The sequence below is a fragment of the Chlamydotis macqueenii genome, chromosome 24, assembly GCF_036417535.1.
Source record: "Chlamydotis macqueenii isolate bChlMac1 chromosome 24, bChlMac1.mat, whole genome shotgun sequence".
Classification (NCBI taxonomy): domain Eukaryota; kingdom Metazoa; phylum Chordata; class Aves; order Otidiformes; family Otididae; genus Chlamydotis; species Chlamydotis macqueenii.
Genome location: NC_141579.1, coordinates 1,414,241 through 1,433,607, shown reverse-complemented (window position 1 = coordinate 1,433,607; position 19,367 = coordinate 1,414,241). Strand labels below are relative to the sequence as shown.

Sequence of the window (19,367 nt, the reverse complement as noted above, 5' to 3'; positions counted from 1 at the left end):
GTTTATAGCCCACCAGCTCCTACCGCTGATGGAGAAGAAAAATTCTTTTTCTTCCTACAGAAATGCTGTTCCTTAGAAGGCGAAGGCGAGCACATCCAGCTTCGCCTAAAAGCAGCGTACGGGAACGGCACATTTATTGCTGTAATTCGTGATTTTCTTATGTAAAAGGAGTTTTATTAAATTGGTGAATCCTCTTGATGTTAAAATTGTCCTTGTTTTTGTTCAGTGAGGGGATGCGATGTTCCGTACGGCTGTGGGACAGCGGAGTCGAAGCGGTGCGTACGCTCAGGGCCGTGAAAGGCGCGGCGGGGAGAGCTGGCTCCGGATTTATTCGGTGATGGGGAAAGAGGGGAGAGCCGCAGCGTTCCTTTTCCAAGGGCAAAGCTGGAAATACCAGCAGAGAACGTGCTCAGCTCAAGTCCTTTGTGAGCCGCAGGGATGTAGGCTGGATGTCTACGACGCGTCTGCATCCGACCTGTCTTCTCCTTGGATTCCCTCTGTCAAGGGGGAACAGCTTTTGGACCGATCATCTCTGCTCAGAGGTGTTTTGGTGGACCAGTACCAGTGGACCAGTTTTGGTTGGTACCGGTATTTTGGATCACGGCACGGCAAGAGAAACCCGTGGTACCCAGCGTTTCGGAGCCCCCGCGATGGCGAACGCTACGCCCGCAACGGCTCGGGAAAGAAACAGGAGAGGACGGGAAAGCGTGACAGAATAGACAAAAAAAAAGGGAGTTTGGAGTTCTGGCCTCACTCAAGTAGATTAGTTGCAGTGATTAAGGAATTTTAATATCTTCATGCGCTGCCAACAGCTTCAAAAGTTGTTGGTTTTTTTTTTTAAATTCACCTCCCAGTTCTAAGTTCTTTACCTTTTCTTTCTTCTTTTTTTTTGCAGGCAAGAGGCGCAGACATCCCTGACATCACGGGGGAGCTGCCGCTCCGGACCTGCGGCAGCACAGCCAGTATGAAAGTGAAGAACGTGAAAAAGTAAGAGCAGCCTTCTTGGATTTTTTTTTTTCTGCCTTTGCTGGGCTTCCAGTTTTGCTGTCGTGGGTTTTAGCTATTGCGCTGCAATCTAGCTAGGGCGTTCGGCAACAGTTTTTGGTAGTGTCTTCTTCCAAGCAACCGAAATCGCTGCGAAATAAAGTAAATTTTAGGGAATGTAGTCTAAAACTAGGGGCACGTGAGGTTTTGTTGGCTCTCTCACCTGTTTCTGGCCATAGAAGCAAAGTTTATTAGGATTTTGAACTTCACTGTTATTGTCTTTTTAAATTTTTATGATTTCTTTCTGAAGCTGATGAATTAAACAATGTGTAAAAAAACCAAAAACCCAGGCAGCGTATAAACGAGATCCTTCTGCCCATCTCCCTCTGCTCTGGGAAGCTAAACCAGGACAAGTGGGTGGCCCAGATTTTCTCATTTTATCTCTTCCTTCTTTCGCGCTCTCTCCCGTTCCTCTTCATTTGAGTGAGTTTTGCAGGATTTTTGGTTTTTAGGGATTTTTTTTTTTTTTCTCTGATCTCCTAGACTTTTTTTCCCTGCGGGCTTACACTCTCTCATTCTCTCCCAGAGAACATAAACCAACGTATTACGCTTGCAGCTGAGGTTTCAAACCTCTGACTGCCCAGGGGATGAAAAACCCTCAATAATACTTGACTTATTTTTGCTCAGAGCGCCGACCCGAGCAGCGGACCCCCCGCTGTTGATTGATCTGTGCCTTCAGATCGCCTCGCGGCAGCGCTGCGCCGCCGTGAGGGAAGCGGCTCTTTGTTCTAGCGCCGAGCAGCCGGATGCCGCATCTCACTTCCCACTCCTATTCCCGTGGGAAGAGAGCGCTAGATAACGACAATCTCATTGGCTCACCCCCCCCCCAGAAATATCTGTAGGAGCCTATAATCGCTTCGGCAGAAGCAAGAGCGTGTTGCAGAGCTAGAGGATCTCTTCCCCGTCAGCCGCCGTTGTAGCTTGGGAATAATTCTGCCTGACTTTTGAATTTTGCAAAAGGCGAAGGATCACTAGCGTTTGTTCTGCACCCTCAGATACATCAACCCGGGACTGATGGGCTGTGATGCCTTTCACAGGTAACGTTCTCCTTTCCTACGTGTCTCGTGTAAGGCTGTTGATTTTGCACTGCAGAAATGCTTTTTTTTTTTTTTTTTTAAAACGCCGAGCGGCTTGTCCCTGCACCGTTTCTTGGAGATGTGGGCTTTGGTGTTGAGGAAATGCCACGCGGTTCTGTAAGGATGCAATGCTAGAAGGCGCTTGGCAATTCAGTTTTCCTTTCTCAGTTCCTTTCTCCACTGTTTTGCTGCATCACATCGACAAACCCCTCCGTTCCCTCGGCTTTAGGATGAGAAAGTCGCTATTTCCTAGCACTAATTGCATTTTATAACGGCGCTTGGTGCTGTGCTTCGCACCTCTCTCACGGCATTCTTTTGGTGTGCCGCAGGTTGTCCTTCACCAAGGGCCATTTCCCGAAGATGGCCGAGTGCGCGCATTTCCACTACGAAAACGTGGACTTCGGCAACATACAGGTGAGCTTCACGCTTATTCGATACGCAGAACGGCCTTGTGTTCGGCCGAAACCCGGGGAGGCGGGCGGCAGAGGCGCCTCCGCTGAGGTTTTGGTTTCTTGTTTGGTGAGAAGAAGTTAAAGCAAGAGTCTCCTGATTTGGAATTGTGCCGGGTCGGAATCTGTCCTCAGCCACGTGGCCACCTGGAGGTGACAACCTTTTCATTTGTAAGACGTTTCCTGCAATACCGAGTGAATTATTTACAGCCTCTCGCGCTTCCGACCTTGACAGCTTTGCACGGAGAATTACGCAGCTTTTTTTTTCTCTCTCCGTGAAATTCCTACCGAGAAGGAGCTTGGCTCCTGCTCGGCGCTCGTGTTGAGCCGGTTTCTGTGCGCACGCGTGGATTTTTTTCTTTTTGCATCGTGCGAAAGTTCCCCTTTGAGCTCCCCTCTCCATCGTACTCAGCGCAACGTACAAGCTGGAGAGAGCCTGCAACTTTTGCACGGCGCAAAAGCGTTTTGAAGACAAATTGCTTCATTCTTTTGTGGGTTTAAGCGTTTCTGGAGATGTTTTAAGGATGGCAGGGCGTACCTGTAGGGTTGATACGCTGAGATTTTTGTGTTTGTGAGAGAAGTAAAATCAGATAATGCATCCTTTACGGATTTTCTCCGTGTTTTCTGCTGACAAACCTGCAGCGTGGTCTGGTGGGAAGCTTCCCCAAGCAGGAGCTCTCATTTTTGTGGATGTTGCTGCACCCACAGCTTTCCGCCGTCCTCCTCCTCAGTTGTCTCTGTGATGTCCATCTGGCGCTAGCGGATCGCCAGCTCCCGTAACCAGAGTGGTCCGGCTGGAGAACGAGAACTGGGGAAGGACGGCTCGGGAATACAGAAGGGTAGGGTGCTGTATTTCCCCAGTAGAAGACCAGTATTAATGGTAAAATAAATGAAAGCTGTTAAAAAACCGGCAATATTAGTTTACAGATTTAAAAATAGGACTCGGACGTTTTAACCCAGCGTTTATCGGTATCAAGGTAGGGTGGAGAGCAGCAGTGGGACGAAGTGATTTGCAAATGACAGCTTGGCACCTAATAACGAATTGCGGCGTTGCATCGGAGGAGCGGTGGGTGTAAACTCCTTCCCAAATCTATTCACTGTTACAAATTTGCATGGCAGAAGCGCAGAATTCTCAGAATTGTGTAACGCTGTCTATTAACAGCCTGGCCAGCTTTCAGGTTGTTTCGTAACGTGGATGTCACACATAATGTGGTCTCAGGGTATTAATATCTTGGCATTTCACCTCATGAGATGGTTTTAAATTAACTTTCTGAGATGCGTAGGAAAGGATTTGTTCTCTTCTTACCCCGGCAGCATGCTATAACGGAACGAGGTGCGTTTTGGGATGCTTTTTCTCTTCAGAAACGTTCTGCTGTCCTGCTTCCAGCAGTGTTTTAACCTTATCTGCGTCTGGTCGGCAGGAAATTGCTGGTTTGCAACGCTCTCCTCTCTGTGGAAAGTCAAACTTCGCGTCTGACCTTTCCAGATAACATTCTTTGCTCCCTGAAAAATGCAAAAGGAAAGGAGAGAAAGTGCTGTAACGCACATCTTAGCGCTTCAGCGATCCTGCGTTTGCCACCCATTCACCCCTCAAACCGCGCGGTATCTGCGTTTGCGCTGATGTAGCTGCCTTCTAAAAATAAAACCCGGCCGGAACGGGGTTGCCTTTCGGCGCGTGGAAGAGCCTCTCCTTATCTGCCAAGCCTTGGCGTCGCGAGCGATAGCAGCGCGTTATCAGCGCTGAAGGGAAGCGTTTCGACCAGAATGGCTTCCGCCGCCGGGAATTCCTGTGACGAGCTCGGCCGTTATTGTTTGCTGTCCCAACGCCTTCGGCGAGCTGCAGCCTCCTGGCCGGGACGATGGGCTGCGTCTCAGCGACGGCTCTGCTTTCCACCTCTCGTTGTCTTTTCTTGGTGTGTTTTAAGAGTTTGAAGCCTTGCAGGGGTCAGTTCAGTTCTCCTTGTGCCTTTTGTCTGCAAAGCCTGGTGAGAAGATATTTTTGGGAGTCGTCTTCTTTTGGTTTGCCTTTTTTTTATTTAATGCTATTGCAGGGAAGGAGGTGAGGAGGGGAAATGTGCTTGTGAGGGTGTCTGTGTTAATCACACAGCAAGATTTTTTCCTGGAATGGATTGCAAAGGAAAGAAAAATGGCAAAGCCGGACCGTTCTGTGGGCACGATGACTTTCAGCAGCGTGGCATTACAGCGGCTACAGGCTGTAACGTCTTCATTTATTCCGCCTATTAGCTAAGTGTTTAAAAACTTATTTACTTTAAAAAGTGAAACATGAAATATCAGTCCCTCCGCCCCAATCTCTTAGAAGATGGAAGTACACAGTAAAAATCACAAAACCTGGCCTGAATTTTGCTGTGTGTTGGTGTTATGAAAGACGATTTTGCTGAGTTTTGCTTTTGTACGCCCGTACTGCGTAGGAAGAGATGCTCCTTTTTAGCCTTCCACCTCCGGATGCTGTTCATCTCCCCCCAAAACGACTTGGCCATCTCCTTTAGACCTCAGACCAAGGGCTTCCCCTCCCGTTCCTCGTCTTTTCCGTGCGGTTTCCTCACCGTTGCCTTCTCAAGAGGTAAGGGGAGATCTTCCAAGGGCTGCTTTAAGGATGTGGAGGTGGAAACTGCTTCTGGTGACTTAATAATTCCAACCACAACTCCCTGAAAATTGGCACAGTCTCCTGCCAGGATCAACAAACGTTAAAATTTTGGAGTCTCTGGGCCAAGCTTCTTGTAGGAAAATATTTGAGTGAGTTCACCTCAGTTTTTGGATTCTTCTGTTTCCCAGTCTTGCATCCACCTCGCCGCTGACTCCTCAGAAAAATTCTTCCCTGGAACGAGATAGCACCTGTGAAATTCCAGCCTGTTTGGTTTTCTCCCAGTCAAACGGGGAGAAATCCAGAGTGGGGTTTACAGTGGAAGGTGACTTTGAGTACGGAGAGCATCTCTTCGTGATGATGTTCCCTGGTGGGAGTTTTTGTAGGACAGGCCATTTCCCTACGAGCAAAACCCCGCACAACATGTCTGTAACTGGGAAAAAATCGGCAGAACTGGGATGCTCGCTGAATTTATGAAAGGATTTTGAGTGTTCCCCACTTTGTGTCCCTCTGCATTTCACACTGAAAATACAGCAGACTTGTTGGTGGATTTGTAGTCTTTACTGGTGCATACTGGCCGTTTGACGGCACGAGTAAATCTTAAATGTGACTGCAAGAAGCCCGGTCGTTGACTTTGGCGTTGACCTCCCGTCGTTTGCCGCCATCTTAAGTCATCTTTTGCAGCCTGTCACAGAAAATCTTTTTAATTAGCAACTGGAACAGAGCTGTGTTGGAAAATTTTTCTTCCCTGAGGTTTAATGACCTGAAAAAAAAAATCAGAAAGAGGTATTAGATGAGAATTTTGAGGTTTGATGACGGCGCTGGCAGCTCAGGGGTGGCAAGTTAGGCGACAGGTTTTTAAGCTGTTAATTCATTGTTTTAGCTTTGCGTGTGTGCCGTAGTTAGAGAGGTTTTCATTGAAGTCCCGGTGAAGAGATGTGCGTAGGATACAGCCTGATCGTGCAGAATTTATGTTCCTGACTGTCTTGGCTTCGAGGTCTCTTGCAGGTTACGGTGTGTTGGGTTGAGCAGGCCAGATGTGCTCCGTCTGTGTTGCCTGGTATGCTCTGTGTCCTGGAACCCTGCAGAGACCATTTCCTGGTGATCACAGAATGGTTTGGGTTGGAAGGGACCTTCAAAGCCCACCCAATCCAACCCCCCTGCCAGGAGCAGGGACATCTCCAACCGGATCAGGTCGCTCAGAGCCCCGGCCAACCTGGCCTGGAACGTTTCCAGGGATGGGGCATCCACCGCCTCTCTGGGCAACCTGGGCCAGTGCTCCACCACCCTCTGTGTAAAAAATCTTTTCCTAATAGCTGATCTGAACCTACCTCCCTCTGTTTTGAAACCATGACCCCTTCTCCTGTCACAACAGGCCCTGCTGAAGAGTCTCTCCCCATCTTTGCTTCTCTATAAAGGCAAAATAAATGTTGCTCAGCACAGCACAGTTCTTGATTTGGCCTGTTCATCCCTCTCTTCGGATGAGGTGAAGGCGAGAAATCGTAGCGTAAACCTATCTCCACTTCCAGAAGTCCGTGGAAAGCCTGACTGTGAGACAGGATCAATGACCACCTTCAGCAAATCAAGCTTCTCATTGCCACGGTACTCTTCCCTCCATCAAAATGGTTGTTCCTGAGGCTTTTTCCTTGTTCTTTGCCCTCCCCTGGAACTCCCGCTGGTATTTCAGGTATTTTTTCCAGCGGCTTTGATTCTTATCAGTGTGGAAAAAAAAAAAGTTAATATTGATTTAGGGGCGAAAACAGAAAAGCAAGTAAGAGACTGACAGCCTGGAACGGCAGAACTGTGTCCGTTTTCCGTCCTCTCGGAGGAATACTGCGCCTGTTTCCAGCAAATGGAGAAGCAGGCTGTGACTGAAGAATTAACGCAGAATTTAACGGATTTGGGAGCTCGGAGAAGACAAGGCGGTTGTAACCAACGGGGTGATTTTAATGCGCTTTCCCTGGAAGTCAGCAGTTTCATGCAGAGAGATAAAAAGTCTATCTATCTTCTATAGGTGTAAAAAAAAATTTATATTCACTGGTTTGGTCTTTTTTTGCCTCTTTGTCTTTGCCCGAAGCCACCAAGTAGCTGGTTCCTCTTACAGAGCCGCCTCCATCGCTCGGATGCTGTAAATATTTGCGCGGCTGTGCTGAGCCGTATTTTCCTGAAGGAATGGGGCTGCGTGAGCCGGAAGGGGATTTTGCTGGTGTTTTCCTTAGGAAGCGGAGTCCCGGCCATAATTTGTAGCACAATGCCATCTAGTGTGCAAAGGGCTCTCGTACTCTGGAAATCCGTGACAGCAGTGGTCGGTACGTGTTTTTATCCTGATAGAATCATAGAATGGTTTGGGTTGGAAGGGAGTGTTGAAGCCCATCCAGGCCAACCCCCCTGCCAGGAGCAGGGACATCTCCAACCAGATCAGGTTGCTCAGAGCCCCGGCCAACCTGGCCTGGAACGTTTCCAGGGATGGGGCTGCCAGAGAAGATTCCTTTCTGAATAATCTCATTTTGCTTTCGATTAATTGTGAAACCAGATTTTGGTAGGGTGTGAAATGGCAACGGAGAGAGGTACCACCAGATGCCTTTGTTAACACACGTTAATCAACACAGCCCCAGATAAAAACCATAAATTCAGCTGGAGCCGTTCGCAGAGTTTGAAACGCTCCATGTTTGGCTGGGAGCTTTAGAGAAGCTTCTCACCTGCATCCTTGGCTTGAGCAGATGGGACCTGAGGGTTGTTTGCAAGGATGCAAGCAATGATTTCATTTAATAAACTCAACGCAGAGAATACTCACAGTTGTTGCTGGTTAAAATGTGATTTGTCACTTGAGGAAATAAGAACTTTCTTGGTTGTTTGCTGGTGTTTCTTTTCTCTTCCGGAAGAAAAGGCCAGGCTGGCCGGGGCTCTGAGCAACCTGATCTGGTTGGAGATGTCCCTGCTCCTGGCAGGGGGGTTGGGCTGGGTGGGCTTTGAAGGTCCCTTCCAACCCAAACCGTTCTGTGATTCTGAAATCAGCTATCCGGTAGCAATAATGTGAGCAACAGCACAACCAGGTTAAAAGGGGAAGCAAAATTTATAACCAGGCTTGTCTGACGCTGGTGAGATCCTCTCCAGGATGCTGTTTGCCTTCGCAGATACGCTCCCGTCCTCAGAAGAGCTTTTCTTCATCGCCACTTTCTGTACTCTCGGTACGGGCCGGTCTGCACCTCGTGAGAAATCAGTCCGGGAAGGGTGCAAGGAGAGGCTTGGTTTGAATTCTGGAATTTGGGCAGGGCGCTCGTTGGCTGCGCCTAATAAAGGCGCGAGGTTGTGGTGGGAAGCTGCCAGATATTCAGATTTCCATTTCAACCTGGGAATCCGGAAGCCTAGGCATGAGGAGAGGGAGCTAATCGTGTTCCCTGCCTCCGGCGGTGGAATAAATGCCAGGCATTTATTAATTTATTATTTATTAATTTATTATTTATTAATTGATTACTTTATTAAGTGCAGCCTGGCTGTAATTAGAACCAAGCCACGGGCAGTCATTTGCAAAATTAGGTTTCGCGGATGCTAACGGCTCATTCGTTCCGTGGTCGTCGTGCGGACCCCGTGGCCGGGCTGAGATGTTTAGGGGAGATTACTGACAGCGAGCTTTTCACCGTTTCAGTAACTGCCTGTTTTCTTTAGGGAGCGCGTAGAGCGAGCAGAGAACGGCAGCGCCCGGGCGGCAGGGCACGCGTCCCGCCGCGATCTCCAGTTTGCGCAGCGCCAGGGACTGGGGAGGAATTTCGCGGAGCTTGAGCTCTGAGCAGTAAGAGGGAACGATGAGGAATCGGCTTTCCTTAAACTGCGCTGCGTTTCAGGCGTGTGACGGCAGTTCGCTGTCTTTTTTTTTTTTTTTTTTTCCTGTCTTTTTCCTTTTTTTTTTTATTTTTTTTTTTTTTTGCCTTTTGAGCTGTAGCAGCAGCCTTCTGTGCCGTGCCTGAGCGTGACCCCTGCGCGCGTTCCCTCCCTCCTCTGTTTCTCTTGGCTCGCCTTAACCTCCCCGGCTCGTCTTGCGGGACCTTTCCAATGAGAGAGCGAGCGAGAGAGAAAGCAACGCCGCCGAGCGCTCCGCGGCGCAAATCGAGCATGAAACGGGCAGCGTGGAAACGGCGGACGGGGCTGCGGAGGCCGATCGCAAACGCTGTTCCTAGGCACGGCCATCCGGAAAAAAACACCGGCACCAGGAAGAGAGGAGAGGGAGAGAACCCGAGGCGGGGGGGTTGATTTGGTTTTGCTGTCCTGGAGTTCCTTGCGTTTTCGGAGCTGATGCCTGGGAAGGTTTTTTCAATCAGCTGCTGGGAAGACCTGGAGCTGTTAGGCCTTGGCTAGGGATCGCATCCATGGAAAGAGCGGATCGTTGGGGCAGGGGTGAGTAGCACGCAGCCTTTCGGAGATCCTCTCCGCTCAGCGGAAGATGTTTTTTATTTACTGGCACAACAGAATAGCGATGCTGAAATAAAACCCGCAGGAAGAGCGCCGTACGGGCGGCACCAGATGCTGACGTGACGAGAAAATCTGAATCAGAGCCCGGTTTAACCAGCGGCGTTTTCTCTGCAGAGCCATCAGCTGTAGTTTAAAGGGGAGTTTATTGCTTTTTTTTCTTTTTTTTTTGTGTAAACTGTCTTACATTGCAGGTTTTAAAGCTCAGCATAAAGCAAACGGTGGCTCTCCTGCCAGAGTAACCTGAAATATTTTTTTGCCCTGAGGAAATCAGTCGGCAAGTCGTATTAATGAGGTATAAGGAATTAACTGGGGAGCATCCTAGCAGTGGTTTCCCACCTCCACGGAAGCGAATGGCCGTTCAGAAAAGTTTTTAAACTTCTGGTGCATCTCCTACCGATTAGAAAATGAGGGGCCAGTAAAAAAAAAGGCGTTTATTGCGTTTCACGGTGCTAGACGTGTTCCCAGCTCTTGCTGATGGTGCCTGCACACTTCCTTTGCTGTGAGGGTCGGTTTAGCAAAGGTTTCTTGTTGAAATGAGAAAATGTAAAAACGTATTTCCTTTTCTTTGATCTTTCATGCCTCTTTCTTTAAAAATAATCCTGGGAGTATAAAGTGATATCTGTTGACAAGGAGAATGCACGTTGACTCTGAGCTTTTGTCTGGGGAATTCTGTAAACCTTTATCACCGGCGGCTTTTTGACGCTGCTACGTAGGTGTGTGAGACACAAATTTGGATAAATCTCTAATCGGGTGCAGGGACACGTAATACTCATCTTGGATGTCATGCTGTCAGGAACCATAGAAGACGATGAGGTAGACAGGTAAGTTTTACGAGAACACGTAATTTTTTTTCATTCATAGCCAGTGAATTATTCACTGGACAAAATAATCATCAGGGCTTTCTAGGAATGACTTTTTCCACGTGCCTGCCTCTGAAATTCCAGCTGCAGGCAGCTCAATGCCGTTCCGGGCTCTCCAAAGCCGTGGAAATTGGCGCAGAGCATCTCCAAGCCCCCTGTAAAATAATTACGAGGATGACGATTGCTCCTTCCCTTGGACACCGTAAGTCACTGTCAGCTTTTGGGACGCGTGGTCGCTTCTCCCTTTGCGCTGGCTCAGCTCTCCTTGGCTTTTGCGTAGGAGAGTTGGGCTGAACCCACTTCCCTCTGGCCCCTGAGCCTTTCATCCCCTGCGCCCAGATTTGCGTGTGCGAAGAAAGGAAATCTCTCTACGTGTTTTTTTTTCCTGTTAGCTGTGTCAAGCGGAGTGACACCCTTCACTGGAGTTTTTGGTTCGGGTGACAGATGACGTGGTGATGCGGTACTTGGCCTCGCTCGAAAATCTGAGCTTAATATTTGCCATAAGTCAAGCTTTTTTGTGGTTTATTTATGTGCTTGTGTTTGGCTGAGCAGAGCGAGGACTGGTTGGACTAGGCGCTTTCAAAATGCTGCACAGTTTGCGTGGCAGCGCTTCTTGCACGCAGAATTCAGCAGCTCTGCGATGTAAATCAGTCGTTTGGAAGCTGTTTGTTTGGCTTGTGGCTTTTTCCTGATGCTGATTCCTTACAACACGCTTCTGTGTGTAGCTTTTCCGTTGGTTTCTTTCTTCTCTTACATCAAAACCACATCAACCCCCTCTGCGTGGAGCCTGGTTATTGTACCTGGAGGTACCTGGTACTTGGACGTCAGAGCTTCCGCGTGCTCCGTGAAAATACTGAGGCTGTGGAGAAGGACATCACACGTCCTCCTGTGCCCGTCGACGTGGAACGCTCTGTTTTTTTTCTGAACAACAAAACAACCATTTAATCACAGCGTGCCGTAACAGAGGCTCTGTGTTTGCTGAAACCCGACGCGTGCGTGTCTCCGAGGCCGGGCTTACCCCGCGAGCTTTCTTCGGAATAGCCGTGGTTTTGATTTCCACCGTAGGTGTGCTAGCAAAACTGTCTTTTTCCCTCTTGTTTTTTATCCAGGGTACGTCTCCAGGTGGTCAGAGGTAATAGATGGAGTCGGGGACAGATTCTGTTTGTTTTTCTCCTAGTTCTCAATCCCCGAAGCACCCATCTATGCAGCGGAGAACTTGGACCTTTACTCCAGGGCTGCTGGAGCCTGGGTAGCGTGGGGTTGGGTGTGGCCTACAAAGCCCTCTTGAGGTTGGGTTTGCAAAAGGAACGCGGTTTCCTGCCCCATCCGTACTCTGAGCTACGCTCTGGCAGCGATTCCCCAACTGTGGTCACAGTTCCAGAATTCAGGGACTTTCCATGTCCCCATGTGTAACTGATTACCCCGCCGTACGTCTGGTGAACATTCAGCCACCCACAGTAAACGTTGGTTTGGGAGCCACTGCTCAGTGTCGTGTTTCATTGTCCTCTCCTGAAACCCCAGCGACTGGAAGTAGTTTCCCCCGTGAGAAAGGGAGAAGAAACTGAGGTCATCATGGAAGCAAAAAACCATGCAGAAAGGAAATCTGTGAAGCAGATTTGTGTTTCTCCCACTTCTCCCCAGATTTCGTTAGCAGTGAGACAGATTCTGCTTCGTACGAAGCCAGGGAGTCCAGGTTCCACCCAGCTGTGGTGAAAAGCAGTTTTCAGGTCTAAAAAGTTCTCTCACCAACAATGTTTTGGGTCTGGTTTATCTCACGGCCATGATTTCTGTAGCCCATGATGCGTGGAAGCTTGTTGACGGTCAGTTCGTACAGAGCTTTAAAGGCAAAAGACAAACCCACCGAACTCCAACCAGAAAACCCGCGGGTGGCACATCCGGCGTACGGAGCGTTCCAGGGTGTCGTGTCCGCTTTGCCGGTCGGCCCCGTGGAGAGGGGGCATTTTCTTCTCAACAAGCTTAGCCATCAAATCTGCTTGGCTTAAGAATTCAAGCAAACTCCAGCAGCACATCCATCAGCTGCCTGCGGTGGCAGCTCCGCCCGGAATCAGGGGTTGGAGGCGAGATCTTCCCTCAGGCGACGCCGCGTGCCAGCCCCCCGGTCCCTGGCCGTGCGCGTTTATGAGCGACGGTGGGATTTATAGGGCTTGAAGGGGATGCTCGGCTGAAGGGATGCTGACTGCTGGATAATTGTGCTTCCGCAGGAAAAAAATATCTCGTGATTTGCAAGCTTAGAATAGTTCTGAAAGGAACTACGGGCGGAATAGGCGTCCTAGATTTTCTTAGGGCTTGTAGTCGCGTAAAATTCGGCGTTCTGAGTGCGCCTGCGGTGTGATGCGAACCTGTGCCTGCTAGGAAGAGAGTTTAATTTCACCTCCGTGGCTGGTGTCCTCCTCACGTGTTCCAGTGATGCTTTCTGAAGAGAGAAGATGGGGAGCTGCGTGGGAGTATAATTAGTACATTTAGCAAGATAAATCTGCAGGGAGGCAAAATCGGCCAGATAAATACATTTGTGCTGACAGAGTAATTATTTAGAAAATGTTTCCCTCTTTGAAAAGATTTGCCAACCTAAAATTTTAAATATAATAACGTAATATCTTCAAGCAGATCGAAAAACGGGTCTGGAAGGTGCTGCGATACAGACAAACTGGTGCGGGTGATGGACCCAGCTCGGTGACGATGGAGTGGTGTTTGAGTCACCCAGGTGGTTTAGGAGGTCGTGGAGGTTCTGGGTGTTAGGGACTGGAGCTGCGAGAGGTAATCAAAGCTCTTTCCTATAATTAGTCTGCGTCTCCGAGTTTGGTCAGGGTTAAGGCTTTTAATTCCTTCAGGATTTGTCCCGAGGATATTTGGGCCCTATAAAATGATTTTAAACAAAAACAAAATAGCGATATTTCGCAGGAAAACGCGACTCCTGTGTCTTTCTCTCGGCCGTCAGACGTGCTTTTCACCCAGTTCCAGAGCCATGCTTCCTTCCCGCTGCCTTCAACCTCCTGGCGAAAGACGCTTCAGCGTTCCTGCCGCCTCTCCTCCCTTCGAGATCGCTGTGTTCGAGGTGAAACCGCTCGAAGGTTCTGCTTCAGAGGTTCTGCTCAGATCTCCCCGTGACCTCTTCTTCCCCGCCGTGCCCGGTGCCGCGGGGTCACGAAGGGACAGGTTGTGTGGCATCAAGCGAGGGGAGCGGGTCCGCTAACGAGCAAACTTGTAATAATTTTGATATTACGAAGCACTGCAGTTTCTTTTCCTCTGTGGAGAGCGGCTGTAATCATTTTATGGACTTAATTACCTTGATTAGCCAGGAAATGTATTTTTTACAGACATGGTAGTGCCTACGCTGTGAGCTTTTTGGCTTTCTGCTGGCTCCCAGCCATCGTTTTCAGAGGAATTGAGATGAGAACTCGGGAGGTGCTGTGTGGAATGCTGAGAATCGACTGCAGGAGGTGGTAAGGGGTTATTCCAGGGGCTGTTGTCGCTTTTCGGAGCGGTCTTCCCTGGATGTGTCCAGGTCTGTAGGCTCCACACCTCGGACGTGAGCTGGTTTCGCGGTGGGCTCGGTTTACTTAAAGCACAGGTTTGGAGTTTGGGAGGAATGATTCTCCTTCTGCTATGTGGAAACAGATAGGGAGAAGATCTGAAGGGAGAATCGAGCGTATTTTCCTAGGCTTTTCCCAGAAAAGCTGCCTCTGCACGACCTGAACTCCCCTCCGCAGCCGCTTGCTTTTGGGAGCTCTGTGTGGGGAAGGTCGCAGGTCCCGTGCGCCTTCCACGCAGCTCCAGGGTAGGCTTGGAATTGCGGAATTCCAGACAAACACTTAAATCCTGCGTACTCCGGGATTTAATGCGCTCAGCAGGTCTTGGCGGGTGCGTGCGGAGAGGCAGAGAGGAGGCTCAAAGGTTTCTCCCCGGCTTGTCTTCCTCTACATGTGAAAATATACTAAGTTATGGAAATCCCAAACCTTTCTTGGGTTCAAAAAGCCTTTTCATTACCTGCAGTCATCTGAAAAGAGATTTGTATTCAGGAGTTCGTGTCTGGTGAAGGAAGAGCGCTGAATTTGTGTTCTCTACAGCTGCCTTACGAAGAGGAGAGAGATAACAGGCAAAAAGCAAAGTTAAATTCGCTCTGGGTGCGGGTGGGCTTGTATCTGCAAGGGGACTCTGCCTGACATCTCCCTCTTTCTCAGGAGGTGCGTGGTTCTGATTTTCTCCTGCTTAGATTCATGACAATACAGCAATGAGCGGTTTTTCTCCTCGGGTTTATTTCTGCTTTCATTTCTTATTGGTTTTTTTGATGTTGAAATGAGGATATCTCTTTTATTATCTAATGTCTGCCTGACCCTATGAAATAAAAAATGAATAAAACTGGGGGAGGAATCACTGCTGTCTGAGAGTGAACAGTTAATTTTGCAGACTTCTAAGGCAGAGGTTTATTCCTGGGTTGAGCAGTTTGCCTTGCTTTATTTCTGAACCATCTTTTTATTTGTAAACCATCAGGTAAGAAACCAAAATCCAGCGGCATCCCGGGGTCTGCGTAAGCCCTGAGCGCTGAGCGTTTTCCCATGACAGCTCCAACCAGACGAGCCCTTCCCCGATCCCCCGATGCTCGGCGTGTCCCGGTTGATGTGACGACACCCCTGCCTTCTCCTCCTCACTGACCCGCTCTTTCTCTCTTCCCTCCACCCCCTTCCCCTCGGCGCAGCTTTCGCTCCCGGAGGAACAGAACGAAGTCACAAGGAACGGCTGTGAGTCCAAGGAGCTGGTCTACCTCGTGCAGATCTCCTGTCAGGTAAATGCCGTGTTTTCTCCCCTCGCCTTGTTCTGCAGGCTGCCTTGCGGTACGTTTGGCCCGTAATATTTCGACACGACGCTTTTCTGTGGCGCGTGTGGGGACTTTTTTCCGCTTCGCTAGCTCAGTCCTCCAAAGGATGCCGTCTGTGGCACCGCGACCCGCTGATTTTGGGAAAAGGAGCATCAAGAGGAGAAAAGGGAGCCTGTTAAGCAAACCCTTTTTGCCTGCGTGTGAGTGGTGTGGGGTATTTGCTGTCAGATTTTACACAGGGATTTGCAGCGAGCAGAGTACAGGAGCAAGCCCCAGAAGCAGCGAATAGGCGGGGCGTAGCGCGCGAGGCGGCGACGGCGCGGCGATCGAAGCGAGCCCGGCTGTCCGGCAGCTTCTCCCGACGCTTCTGTCCGACTCTCAGGTGCTTTGCAGGGCTGTTTCTGAGAATACGCTGCAGAGATTTGATTCGTGTGGGGACAGCGTGGTGAGTTCTGCGCTCAGCTGAGCCGCTGCCTGGTAAATCCGGAGGCTGTGAACTATCCCAACTGCGGAGAGGTTCTTTTCCCTCCTTTTTCAGTGTTGTTAAATTAAAATGGAAGCACTGGAAGTTGGCCTTTAAAATGGTGGGCATAGAACCAGTCATATTTTCTTTTTTTTTTCTTGTTTCTTTTTTTTTTTTAAACAATCCTTCTGGCTGGCTAGAATTTCTCCCCACTGCGATTCACCTCTCGCGTGCTAGTCCACATTCCTGCCTCTCGGATCCTTACAAAGCTGGGAAACCCCTGGCACCTGGATTCGATGAACAGAAAGGCGCGGAAGGAGCTGCGCAGCTGAGATGGAGATACCTCACCCTTGACATCTCGTGGCCTCTCCTAATTTCCAGGGAAAAAAATTCCGTTCAGTCACGCGTGGGATGCTAGCGGCGTCTGGATGGGTTTGGCTCCGAGTTAGGATGGAAGGGGAGGTGTGAAGTAGCTCATGGAATGAGATTTTGGCAGGATGCATCTGTATCAGGCCAAAAATATTGAAGGAGGGAGAAAAAAAAAAAGCCTATGAAATAAATTTGACTTTGCTTTTGGATGTGCTGCCGGCATTGGTGTTCAGCTACGGAGGCAGCTGGCAAAAACCTCCTTGGTTTCTCCGACGGACACGGAGAAAACAAAGTCTGTTAATTAAGGCTAAGCCCATATAAATTTAAAAGTTTGGAAGTATTTGGTGAAGAGCAAGGGCGTTTGGCCGTCCCGGCGATTTTAGATTACGGATTTGAGAAAAATAAGCTGAAAACCCTTAGATTTGGGGTTGGATGCGTTCCACTGTGGTGCCTGTCCCAGTCTGGGCGCTGCAGATCCGATCTGTGTTGTGTTGTCCGTCAAAAGCCATTCATTTTGTCGTTTCACCCCGCAGCGGTGAAACGCTTCCACTTAGAGACTTCCAAACATGAATCCAGCTTTAATCGCCCTTCAGAAGAAGTGGGAATATCCAGAGAGGTGCTCCAAGCGTTTCGGAGAAGTGGAACGGCAGGATTCTTCTTTTTGAGTTCATTCAACAGATTTAAACGTGAAATCTAGCAAACGACAAAGGGAGGGATTTAAATTTTGTCAGGAAGAGCTGATTATAGCGGGATTTGGTTTGGGTTGAGTTTTTGGAGCGGCGTAGGTGGATTTTCCTTTTTTTTTTCCAAGCGGGATTGCGCTGTTTGTCACTCGTTTCTAGAAGGTTGCTTTCAGGATGGGCACAGTTACTGGTGTTGAAAGCTTGCTGTTATTAAAATAAGTGTAAAGAAAATCCCGGTCTGTGATAAGGGATGGGATGGATGGATGGATGGAAAGACTTCTAAACAATCTACAAACACTTGAAATCTGAGGAACGATTTTTGGGAGAAGGAATGACGTTGTGAGTTGGCACTTTCCCAGCGGGCAGGAGGAGAAAACATCGCTAAAATAATGTTAGAGACCGGTTTTTGTGTAGGAAACAGAGAAGGAGAAAATTCTGGGAGAAGGCCGTGTGAGGACGGTACCTCCTGAACCTTCTGAACTCTGTAAAACCTGACCAGTAAGCCCGGCCTTAGCGGGCCCCGGGGATGCGTTTGCAGTCCTTGCTGCGTTCGGCGGGGATGGGCGAAGGCTTTACAAGGTCTGCAGCAGGTTTGAAAGGGGTTACGATGTGTTGAGAATAAATCAAGAGCAGGAAAAGCCTGCAGAAAGGTTGGAATCGGCAAATCCCGCCGGAGTGTTCTGGTGAGGTGTAAAGCAGGGTGAAAATCTGCCTTTTGAAGCGTTTTGGGGTTTGTTTGGGTGACATTGCAGCCGCAACTGCCTGCAGACGTATTTTGTATAGCAACCTAAAAATGGCCAACCAGAGCTTTTGTTTGGAGAAATGAAAGGGAAATAAAACGTGTGCGGTACTACTGCAGAACTAGTGAAGTTCAGCCCGGCCAAGGGCAAGGGCCTGCCCGTGGGTGGAGGCAATCCCAGGCACAAATCCAGGCTGGGCGGAGAACGGATGGAGAGCAGCCCTGAGGAGAGGGATTTGGGAGCGATGGTGGACAAGAAGCTCAACATGAGCCGGCAATGAACACGTTGCCCAGAGAGGCGGTGGGTGCCCCAGCCCTGGAAACGTTCCAGGCCAGGTTGGCCGGGGCTCTGAGCAACCTGGTCCGGTTGGGGGGGTTGGACTGGGTGGGCTTTGGAGGTCCCTTCCAACCCAAACCCCTCTGTGATTCTATAATACTGATCTCGCTACAGTCTGAGATTTGCAGTATTTCAACACGTCACACATAATTTTCTTAGGGAATTTTGAATGGCAAGGAGAGAAGAACAGACAGGTTGTGAAAATGTTCAAGTTCTAAGGGAGACCTTAAGTTCTCTCCATCTCTTGTGATTTTTATTGGTCATTTTTTTAATTACAAGTAGATTGTTGAAATGTCAGGCACTAGAAACCAGAAATGTCAGACCATGCAAGCCTGAGTGATGGTTAAAAAAAATCTCAGGACTAGATCTCACGGCAGTCCCTTAAACACAGACTGACTGTTGTGACCTCGGAACCCAGCTGCGTGACCTTGGCTGATGCCAGCGTCCTGCACAGGAAACCTCTTCTGCTGCAGCCTGGGTAGGTTTCTCAGAGCTCTCCTGGTCCCATTCCCGTTTTTTTTTCTGTCCACGGCGGCCATTGCTGTCCACGCTGTGCTCGCGATGATTGATAGAATCAGGTCTCCGATGTGCCTCCGAAGGCATTTACGCAAATAAATCCCACTCGGATCTCCCGGCTCTGCCTTGCGGGAGGTTCAAGCTCGGCGTCTTCTGTTTGAAGAGCGGTATTCGCACAGCTCCGACGGCAACCCCACCTGCTTGCAATGAGAAGCCCTTCAAGGGCAGCGGTGAGAACGCCAGGAAAAAAAACGGGATCCGCGTAGGAAGAGCACACAGGAGTCCCCATCCCGGGTGGTTTGTGGGGAGCAGAGAGCGGGATTTATTTTCAGAGGCAAACGTCTTAGAGTTTCATCGCGTGTGATTGAAGCCCGGACACCTAGAGAAGAGTTATTGAGTGCTACCAACAGATGGTAGCGCTCTGCGCTTCTCCAGACAGATGACTCCAAGGGCAAATTCTCACACGTACACATATACTTGTGTGTGGTTTATGTGCATATTAAAAAAAAAAATAAGAGAGAAGAGCTGATCTCATGTTTGTGAGTGGGATTTATCTACGTGGAGCACCCCAGCTGGGTGCCGCCCAATGCAAAAGCTGTTTCCAGAATGCGTTAACCTGCTTCTCCTTTCCTAACAGAGAATTTTCACAGACGTTGACTCCTCCGTCCTAAGCATCTCTTGGGTGAGGAAGGCTGGGTGAGAAAGCGACCAAAATCCTTGTTTCCACCATACTAATCCATCACTTGACGTTCTGTGCTTGAACAGTTGATCTCAAGTCATATCATCCATGCCTTCTGCTCTCCGCTGCGATAAATAAAAATGAAGTGGCGATAGGAATGTGGATTAAATAAAGAATGCTTGGAGCTGGCAAGCAGCCTGAAAGGTGCCGTTGGGCTGGGTTCAAAGCGCCGGCGATGCCAGAGCGCTG

General features: G+C 49.3%; 1 protein-coding gene across 5 annotated transcripts in view; it reads left to right on the top strand.

The window, feature by feature from the left end:
* ARHGAP32 (Rho GTPase activating protein 32) overlaps window positions 1-19,367 on the top strand; it is a 129,491-nt gene that overhangs the window by 71,628 nt on the left and 38,496 nt on the right. For 4 of the 5 annotated variants that reach the window (XM_086766231.1, XM_086766229.1, XM_086766230.1 and 1 more), the window contains exons 3-6: window positions 896-987; window positions 2,040-2,081; window positions 2,450-2,534; window positions 15,213-15,299. In XM_086766231.1, coding sequence (XP_086622357.1) covers window positions 896-987; window positions 2,040-2,081; window positions 2,450-2,534; window positions 15,213-15,299 — 306 coding nt within the window. The remainder of the gene's footprint in view (window positions 1-895; window positions 988-2,039; window positions 2,082-2,449; window positions 2,535-15,212; window positions 15,300-19,367) is intronic. The other variant, XM_086766232.1, reaches the window with a different exon arrangement.